At 47.5% G+C, this 10,142-nt stretch overlaps 3 protein-coding genes across 3 annotated transcripts in view; 2 read left to right on the top strand and 1 right to left on the bottom strand.

Annotated features, from left to right (window-relative positions):
• ACSF2 (acyl-CoA synthetase family member 2) overlaps positions 1-10,142 on the top strand; it is a 60,076-nt gene that overhangs the window by 9,748 nt on the left and 40,186 nt on the right. The window lies entirely within an intron of this gene.
• EME1 (essential meiotic structure-specific endonuclease 1) lies at positions 7-4,448 on the top strand. Its single transcript, XM_008644438.2, has 8 exons — positions 7-562; positions 646-773; positions 947-1,039; positions 1,457-1,578; positions 1,774-1,906; positions 2,430-2,545; positions 3,567-3,756; positions 4,105-4,448. The coding sequence occupies exons 1-8, from the start codon at positions 34-36 to the stop codon at positions 4,279-4,281; spliced, it is 1,488 nt and encodes a 495-aa protein (XP_008642660.1). The 5' UTR covers positions 7-33; the 3' UTR covers positions 4,282-4,448.
• Positions 6,082-10,110, bottom strand: LRRC59 (leucine rich repeat containing 59). Its single transcript, XM_008644437.2, has 6 exons — positions 9,727-10,110; positions 9,051-9,209; positions 8,640-8,744; positions 8,019-8,091; positions 7,411-7,584; positions 6,082-6,876 (listed from the first exon to the last, which is right to left on the bottom strand). The coding sequence occupies exons 1-6, from the start codon at positions 9,811-9,813 to the stop codon at positions 6,632-6,634; spliced, it is 843 nt and encodes a 280-aa protein (XP_008642659.1). The 5' UTR covers positions 9,814-10,110; the 3' UTR covers positions 6,082-6,631.

The raw sequence follows: 10,142 nt of genomic DNA, 5'->3' as shown, positions 1-10,142 counted from the left end.
TCTCCTGATCCTGAAGCGGCAGAAGTTGTCGAGATGGTGAGCAGCGAGGGCGAAGAGGTGAATGAGGAGGTGATGGACGTCGTCCCTTGGCGTGAGAGGATCAAGATGAGAGAGGGAGCGGAGCCTGAGCCTTTCAGCCTGGGCGCTGGCGATACAGGAGAGGTATCTGGGCTTTGTGCTAGTGGTGACCTGATCTCTCCTGGCAGCCATGGGCTGGGAGAAGACCTGGCGCCGTCTGGAGAAGTGGCTTGTGACAGTGAGAATGCTACGCGCAGTGCTAAGAGACCCTCCTTGTGCTCCCTGCCAGTCGACTCAGACAGGCCTAGTAGCCCGCCGGTAAGCAGAGAAAGGCCAGAAACATCGCTCCCTCTCAAAAAGCGACAATATAGTCAGAAGGAACGGGAGGCAATCTACCAGAATGCGTGGCAGAGAAGGGAGAAGCAGGAAGCAAAGAGGAGGGAGCAGGAGGAGGAGAAAGAGAAGAAGAGAGCCGTTGCCCAGATGCTGAAAGCTCAGCGGCCAGGAGAGTGCCAGAAATACATAACAGTGGTGCTAGATCCAGGTAGTTATCCTCACAGCCTGCACCTGCCTTGTATTGACTGTTGTCTCCTCTCTCTGGAGGCCTGACCCATGCATCGATTTCAGTCATCTTACAGGTAGAAGGTGGTGAGCAGATCCTTAGTGCTCTGCAGGCTGCCAATTATTCCTGTGTGTTTGAGAATCACGATATTCCCTGCAGCATCACCTGGAGGAGAAAGACAGTGACATCACAGGTATGCGAATAAAATCTTGATAATCTTGCATGTTTTTATGTGTGTTATTTGCAGTCGGTAGTAATGGTATTTGTCAACTCAAGTAAACACTCTCTAATCTCCCCGCTCAGAGCTCTGAGTGGGAGTCTGAATCCTAAACAGACTGTGGCCTGTTTGTTTTCATATCTGAACAGATGGGAGGAGGAGATGAATGGACAGAAGAACCAAATGTCCTGGTTCTGCTTGGCTTGGAGGAGTTTTTGTCCATGGCTCACAGCTACAAACAAGTGAGAACGCTCATGACTTTTGTGCTCCTGAACATACCTTGATGCAAAACCGGTGTTTTGTCATCTCTCTTGGTGGCAGGAAGGTTTTGGTGTGGGAGGAATGCAGGATTTCAGTAAGACAGAAATCTGGGTTTAGGAGCCATTAATGGGTTCTATAATGTAAAGTTCTGACAAGCTTTCTTCCCTAGTTAAAATTTTCACACATTCCCAAAGAGTTATTGTTACATCAAGTGGGATTTTTTTTTCTTTCTTTCTTTCTGCTCTAACTTTACATTGGATCAAGTATTGCCTGCTTGCCCTGAAGAGCGAGGGTGAACAGACTCATCTGCAGACCTACAACGAGGGCAATAATTTGCAGTGCTTCTCTGTGTACCTCAAAATGGTTTAACTCCGTGTTTTTCCCATTCATCTTTGTAGAACGCTGACAGCTATGCAGGAAGGCAGAAGGAGACCCTGCAGAGCTATGTAGCTCATATGATGGAGAAAATTCCTGGGAAAATTCTGGCTCTGGCAGTAATTGGAGTGGAAAATTACTTCAGGTCAGGCTTCTTTCTCTCCAGATGTTTCTGTGTTTTCTCTGGCCTTGAAAAATGCCATAGGTGTTTACTTTAATTCCTTCTAGCAAAGACTGGAGTATAAGAGGCATTCCCAGAACTGTTCCACCATTTTTTAGAAAGAAACAGAAGCAAAGGTCCATCCAGACTGTCACCCCAGTCTTACTTTACTCTTTTTAGGTCTCTCCAAGGTCAGCCAAAACAAAGGCTGCGACACACAGCAGCGAGTGGGAATCAAGAGAAACGGGGAGAACGGAGAAAAAAGGAGGTTAAGGGTTCTGGCCTGGACTTATCCAGAATGGATGTGGAAGAAGTGAGTGCTTTTAAAACAGACATGCAGCCATCATCTGTTGTCTGCCAGTATTTGAATATTTGACCCAGTCACACAATTTTTTAGATGGGAGTATGCATCCTTCATTATTCATTAGTCCATCAGTCTGTGGACAGAGCTCTTTGGGTTCAGCTCCCCACTGCTCAGTCATGTACCTGCTCCCACACAGACTGGATGTGTCTTGTTCACCTGGGTACTGATGTCAGTCTCAGCACCTCTTGCCCTTCATGGGCCGTTGGCAAAGCCCACTGGTGGTGGCCTGTTCGTAACAAGAGCCACGGAGGAGCTGAGGCAGCTCAGAGGACACTGAGGCAATATTAGCTGTCAGGAGACAGAGTGCCCCGAAATACTTCAGTGTCTTAAATTAACTGTTTCCAAAATGGGGAGAGAGTGAAGGTTCTTGTCCTACAGCAGGGTGTTCGTGACCCTTTTCTGCTTCAGACAAAAATGGGGTTTGATGCAACAAGACTGATTATGCCATTTGTTGTTCCCTATGGTGATACAGGCCCTGGTGGATCTGCAACTGAGCACACAAGTCCAAATCAGCATGTTTGAGAGCAGTGAGGAGCTTGGGGAATATGCCACTATGTTCACAAAAGCTGTGGCTGAGGCACCATACAAGTGAGTAAGCAGAGGAGGTTTGGTCCTACCTTTGGAGAGGCTGCACTTAAAGCTACTGGGAAGGAATAGCAGGTACAACACAGGGTAGAATGGTTCTTAAAGGTGCAGGTGACAGAGCAGCTGCTAATGCAGCTCCTTCAACACAGGAGTTGTTCTTGAAATTGATGTCCTGCCCACAGAGGCGTGAGGACAGACCCAGGTTTCATAGTCACAGGCTCATTTGGGTTGGATGGGACCTTAAAGATTGTCTAATCCAACCCCTTGCCATGGGCAGGGACACCTTCCACTAGACCAGGTTGCTTAGCGCTCCATCCAACCTGGCATTGAACACTTCCAGGGACAGGGTATCCACAACTTCTTTGGGCAGTTTGTTCTGGTGCCTCACTACCCTCACGTTTCACACTGAAGCCTTGCCATCAAGTAGAGCTCTTGTTCTCAGTCAGATTTTTGGAGTGGGAAGGGAATGCAAGTAGGACTGGCTCTTGGAGTGCCAGCTATTCTTCTTCAGTGTGTAACCAAGAGACGTGCCTGAGAATGAACCACTTGGCTCTTTCCATTGACAAGGGAGGACAGCAGATTGTTGCACAGTGATAGCTAGGAAAGCCATCTTGTGCAGTCTCACACAATCCTGATACTCCTATTACAGCAGCTGCTGGATTTTCCATGTCAGCCATGAGGAGAGATGAGATGTCATTAAAAATGACATCTAGAAGTGTTTTATTATGGTTGACAGCCAGAAGGTGAATTCTTGTTTACCACTTTGTCTGCAAGTTGGCTTGTGTCAGGATTGCTGCTGAGTACAGGATTGTTTCTTTTTCAGTAGCAATCTGGGTCTTAAAGAAATTGGTAATGCATGTAAAGAAAACAGGGTCAAATTGTTTGCATTTCTTTGATGCCAGTGATGTCTCTGACATCTCAAGCGAGGGACGGCGCTCTGGCTCTGTGACAACAGATGGCAGGGACAGGATTTTCTTCACAGCCTCATTGTCTCATTTGCTTCCTCATTCCTTGTTCTCCCTAGGCGAGAGCGAGAGAACACAGGGTTCTCTTTCTACTTGGAGAAGGGCTGCTTCGGAGGGGTGAAGGTGGATCCTTCTGGAAAGGGTCTTCTGAAAGTTTGGAAGAGGCAGATACAGCAATTTAACCGTGTCAGCTCTGAGATGGCTGAGGCTATCGTGTCTGCCTACCCTTCTCCTCAGCTTCTGATCCAGGTGAGGATGCCTCAGGGATACCCAGCACTGTGTGCAGGCAGCCAGCTCATGCAAGGGGTGGAAAAAGTAATTTAATCAGTATTAAATTAGACACAGTGATTCTGTATGAGTGGTTCAGTAAGTTAGTGAAGGAACTGATTTCTTGGCATCCACTCTTCTGGCTCCCCACTGAGGGAGCAGCATTGGCTCCACTCTCCAAGTTCACAGATGGGACCTGGGCAGAGAGCAAGTGAAAAATGAGTGGACATTGTGGAAGGGCAGAGCAGTCACAGGTGCATAGCTTTGATTGGTTTTTTGAGCAATGGATGCAAATGGGTGATCTCATTGTTCCCTTGGTGTTGCTTTTAGGCCTATGAGAGATGCTCCTCGGACCAGGAGCGGGAGAACATGCTGGCCAATATCCCTGTGCACCGTGGGGAGGGGGTGACAGCCACCTCCCGGCGCATTGGGCCGGAGCTGTCCCGACGCATCTATCTGCAGATGACTTCCCACGATCCTGACCTCTGTCTGGATTTCACTGGGTAGCCCCAGGGAAAAAGGGTTTTACTGTTTGTCTGGTTCAAGTGTTCCATTTTGAATTTCACTCGGTAGCTCCAGGGAATAAGGGTTTTACCGTTTGTCTGGTCAAGTTTTCAGTTTTCTTCTGTGAAGAAGTGCTTAGATAACACTCATTGATCCTTGTTTAAAGACTTGAAGCACATTTAGACTTTATCGTAGCAGGGAAAAAGTTGGATAAAGTTGCTGAATTGCAGCAGTTTACACAAGAAAGATGGTGAACATCTTTCCTAAGCATGAGTTGCACACAGCTTACAGTACTGATGTTTTATTTGTCTTTCTATAAAATAAATAATTTTGAAGAAAAACCTTTGCTCTTAGTATGTTGTCTTGAAAATAGACAGGTATGTCCTCCGTTGAAAGGAATACTTCCTGCTGCTCTCCTGAACTGCAAGGACTTAACCTTCTTCCTCCTTTGGGACAAATCCTGATGCTAGAGCAACATGGTGCTGCCCCCCCAGCACCTGCTCTAGTGAGGTGAAAGAACTTCACCTCACAAAACAGCCTCTCATTGTTCCGCTGTGGCAGGTGGGGATGAGTAAAACTAATTTTCAGATACAGAGTGATTCAATCTCCAGACGGCTTAATCTAGAGAGGGTCTTGAAATCTGATTATATGTGCTGGAATTATGAGGTCTAAACAGTTGGCAGAAAAAGCTTCCTTTTAATTAGATTGGGGACCACGGCCTGTCAGTGCAGCCATCAGCACTTGTGTGCGCACAAGGACAGTTGAGAGGGTTTTTGTGACAGCAGCACTTACTGAGATGAGTGCTCAGAGAATTAAACTGCATCCCATGTATGGAAGCTAACTCTTTGGAACCCTGCTGCCTCCAGTGGAAAAAATCTCCACCAGCCCTGATTGTTCCAGGCATCCAGCAGGAGCCCTGCCTGGCCAGCAGTGCTGCTGACCTGAATCTATAAATTGTATAAGCCTGGCACTCACCAACCTATGTAACACTTGTCTGGATGTTGGCAGGAAGGGCTGCGTGGAGAAAACATTGCTTTGGATGTTGTTTGTCGTTTTCCTGAACATTTCTGGATAGGAAGCAAGATCTTTTACAGAATGGGGTGAGTTAGGTACCCAAATTAAAGCTTAAAGTTGTTTGAAGGAAGCTTTGAAAACATGCACCCTGCTAAGGCAGAGGCAGCTCTTCCTTCCTTTTATCTGATACTTGTGCTGCTGCTCTCTCCTGTGTGATATTCAGGGAACCACAGTCTTATCACCGGGTTACAGAAAAGTGAAGATTTACTGCTGTGATAGTGACCTTGGTGTGAACCACTGCAGATGATTTCCCCATAGCACTGCTCCTGGCAGCAATAATCCCAGGTATGAGAAGAGGGAGCGATTCTGGAGACCAATGTATGATGTCTCAGTGGAGTCTGTAGCACAGATATTCTCCGAAACCTGCACTTCATTTTAGTACTTGCAAAGCCCTTAAGGATATGAAAAACTTCTGCTTGGTGGGGTTAAGGAAAATTTAAAATGAATTAATTTCAAATAATTTTTAAGGAAATGATAAATAATTCACAGACCATTGCAGAGGTGAGTTTTCTCTCGAGGTGCAAACCACCAAACTTCCCAGCCTTCCCCCAGCCCCGAGGCTTCCCCTTTCCTGCCAGCAGTGCTCCCACAGTGCCACCCAGTGCTGCTGCTGCAGCTGCAGCAGGCAGGAATTATTCCTATGTACTCAGAAATAATTTGTGGCTGTTCCCAAAAGGCCTAAATAAAGTTAAAACCCTGTTAACGACATAAACATCCAGTTCAGACAAATTGCTGTGAAAACTGTTGTATTGAAAATTTTCAGCTCCTTTCAATAGCCCATCAGCCTCTTCGCTCCAACATAGGGATGCACAGCCATCCTACACACCTGTAATTGGTCCTGGAGTGGGGCCTTAGTGTATTATTCCCATACAGCCATACCACCAATTTTAGCACGAACAGAAATGAGAGCAAGGAATGGATATGTATTAAAAACCTTCCACCTCCAGCTCAGAGCTACAGCTCTCACCCAGGTGATGCAAGGGCTGCTTGTTCCTATGGACTGGCAGCTTCCTGTACCTCACAATCCTGGTGGACACCACTCGGAGGAAAGGAGTGGTAACAACTTTAGGTTAACGTGCACAAATAATGGGAGTTACAGGCCGACTGAGAGACATGCACAACAAAGACGGTTTGAACAATAGCTCTGCTCTGTGGAGTGGACCAGCAAACCAACGCTGACTGGTTCAAAGCAGTTTCATCAGAACACAATTCCATAGGAATTCTGGCTGCGTAGATGGTGGAAGGAGATGCTGACGAAGCAAGTGCCCATCCAGGACAATCACTGCTGCGAGTTGTGCTGTAGCATGTTCTGCAGCATTTTGTGGTTCTGCAGAGCAGCCACCACATCCTCGTAGAGGGTGTTCACGCTGACGCACAGAGGTTGATGCTGCAGCTCCGTCAGCTTGCAGGCAGCCAGAGTACAGAGGATGCAGAACAGCACAAAGAGCAGGACTCTCAGCACCGACCGCGACCATGAGGGCTTGTGCCGGGGGGGCTGAGAGGGACGGGAGCTGGAGGCCGGCTCTGTAGTGAGAACATGAACAGGATAGAATGTGAGGAATTAATCAACTATCTTTGACAGACTATGCTCACAAACAAACTGTTCAGGTAAGATACTTAATCCTCTACTGCAGTTGGCTTTTGTTGTGAATTTTCATCACTTAGCTCTGATAAATAACTAGATGTGCAGGATTTAACTTCTTAGGATGAAAAGTTTCAGATCCAGTTTCATGGGCAGCAGTGAAGAGGGTGTAAAGCACCTCTGTGTTGCACAAGATCTGATTACGCAAATGTTCAGTGGACTTAAGAAAAAATGAGTGGAGGGAAGTTCTCATTAGGAACAGCTGGAGAATTTCCTGACTTGTAGCTCCACAGTTCATGGGAACACAGGCAAAGGGGAAAAGGGCACAGCAGCAGTTTATTAAAACTCCTACAGGTTCCCCCCTACCCTTTCCCACCATCTCCCAGTACCTGGGTACATGAAAGCAATTCTGGCAGCATCAAAATCTGATGAAGATGAAACCTGACACAATCCCACCCAAAACGGACACTACTTACTTCGGGTGTGCACTGTTTCCTTTTTAGTTTTCTTTTCCATCTCCTGTTTTGCAGCTTTCTGAGCATCGTACTCCCGCCTTCTGCGCTCCTTTTCCTCTGCCTTCTCTCGCTTCCGCAGTTCTCTCTCCTGAGCCTCCTTCGCTCGCTGTTCTGCTTCACGTTTCTTCTCCATTTCTGGGTGTTAACAGCAAGTTTTTCCCTTTTATGTAAAGGGTTGTCATTGCCATTTTCCTTATTACCTTATTATCCCAACTGGAACGAGGAAACCTTGGAAACCAATTAAACAACTATCCTCTTTTTAATAATTTTATTTAGTATTACATACCTTGCATTTTACTGTGCTTTTCTTTAATGTTTTTATAGGTAACCTATAGCACATTCCATCTAGAGATGTTCCTGTTTCTCAGGCCAAGAAATCACACAGTTACCCCCCTGCTGTCTTTCTCCCTCTAGCCCTTTTACCCTACTACTCCCTGAGTACTTTGGGTTTGGGTGGCCACAAGTATGTGTTAGATGGCAATTTGTTACATAGAGATCAGAATGTTTGGGTGTGTTAGAGACCAAGAGCTGTCCTCAGCAGACAGCACATGGGGGTTCTTTGTGCCTACCTCTCTCTGCCTGGAGTTTCCGCTGCCGTTGTCGATCTTGCTCGGACTGGATGGCTTTCATGTGCTGCAGTACCTTAAAGGGCCAAGAAAACAACCTGAGGGCTGTGCAGAAGCCTCGTGGCACAGTCAGTTCAGAACAGGACAGCTGGAGTGTGGCTGAGGACAGGCAGCTGGGACTGACCCCCAACCCTGACTTATCCCTACAGCTACGGCTCTGAAAAAAACTCACAACTTATGTGAGTCTCTGTTGTTAAAAAACAGATCTTCCCATTAAAAACAAATGTGGCAAACTGGTGCTTGATGATACAAAGGATCACAAAACATTTCTATTTATGTTTGCCAAAACTTCTCCAGAGGTTTTTGTACTATCAGCACAGGCACGGATTATTACGTCTGATTATGCCTCTACTTTCTTGGCAATGGAGAAGCATCCTCTTCCGCCAGGTGTTTGCTCTCCACGGGCACAGCAGTAGTGGAGTCAGTGCAGTTGACCTGCACCTCGCTGCCTGAAGAAACTCCAGGCTCCTGCAGCAGCTGCCCAGCTTGCTAAGCAAACAGAGGAAGAATCACTGGCAAAGCCATGAAAGGAAAAAAAAAATAGAATAAAAGCAGACTCCTTACCTTGACAGCAGCCTGCTTACACTGCTTCTCATCCAGACAGTCTCCTGCCACTTTAGCCAGGACAGGATCCAGGGGATTGTCCTTCAGATCCAGCCACTTCAGGTTCTGCAAAAAGGCACAACAAAGAGGAGGCTGTAAGAGCACAGCAGTCTCTTAGAGATCTCTAAGAGATCCAAAGCAGAAGCAAAGAACTGCTTAGTTTTCATATGAATGAAACAGGTACAGAAGATGAGCAGAGATGTTTTCAATAGATTGAGAGGATTTTCACTGAGCTGCGGTGCAGAGCCAGCTGAATTTTGGAATGGGTGTCAGCAGGATGGATGCTTTACCAGAGAAATCAACTTGAGCAGGATCACAAGACCCTGGGCTACATCCCAAAGCTTTACATAACTGCCCAGCAAACAGTTTTACCTTGAGCTGTGCAAAGCTGACTGGCAGGGTGACCAAGCGATTGTTTAGAAGGTCCAGGTGCTGCAGATTGACCAGGCGGCCAAAGTCCAAGGGCAGCTGTTGCAGCCGATTTTTACTCAAATCCAGTTTCACCAGATGCATCAAACTGCAGAAGTCTGACTAAAACCCAAACAAAGAAAACCCAGAGAAAGCTGGTCAGCACCTTTGTGGAAGAACCTCAGTGGGAATTACGTGGAGACAGCCTGCACCTCGCATTAGGCACAATCCTTGACTTACTACAGGACTGTGATGGAGGGAAATTGCTCTCCTCCTTTGCCTTGGAAGATGGAGGTGAGACACAGCGGGACAGGTAAGACGGACCGAGAAGGTTATGGATGACAATATGACAGGAACAAACCCGAGCCTCCACTGCTGATGAAACTCCTCTATATTCACTTGGGGATGCTCTGGCAGGAATGTACTGCAATCTTCACACAGTTCAGCCCTTTACTCTCTCCTGCCTCAGCCAAACCTACTGCCAGCACTGACCTGTCACTGACAATGGAGTCATTCAGCCACCCCAGGGCAGGGCAAGTGCCAGTTTCACAGCTCTTGGTGAGCCTCTACTGAAGCACCAGCTATCTTTCCAAATATTTCCCAGTAGACTCATCCTCACGGAGGCTCTCTAGCACCTTACCGGCAAGGAAATCAGGTTGTTACAGGACAAATCCAAGATAGTAGCTTTTGGAAGTTTTGAAAGAAAAATAAGGCACTGAATGAACATGGAGCGTCACCTGAGCCCTTTTGACACCTGCTAGTTCTGCTTCGGCCTCTGCGGTTTCTCCCGCATCAATCTGTCCATCCCCCGCGGCTGCTCCGAAGTCACGTCATCTCCGGATCCATCTCTGAGTCCAAAGGCGGTTCTTATCCCGGGACAGCAATGACTAGCAGCTGCCAGGCCCCCGGGACACAGAACCTCACTGCTTTAAATACCTGCAGGCCAGGTCACAACCCCCCAGCACATCTGGCTCTCCTACGCTGCCCCTTCCCGGGGACCGGGAGCCGGTACCCACCCCCGCCGGGCGGCCTGCAGCCGGCCACCCACCACCTCCC

Source organism: Corvus brachyrhynchos, unplaced genomic scaffold (assembly GCF_000691975.1).
Source record: "Corvus brachyrhynchos isolate BGI_N302 unplaced genomic scaffold, ASM69197v1 scaffold522, whole genome shotgun sequence".
NCBI lineage: Eukaryota > Metazoa > Chordata > Aves > Passeriformes > Corvidae > Corvus > Corvus brachyrhynchos.
The sequence above is the reverse complement of the archived record's forward strand: the minus strand, read 5'-3'. Positions and strand labels throughout refer to the sequence as shown.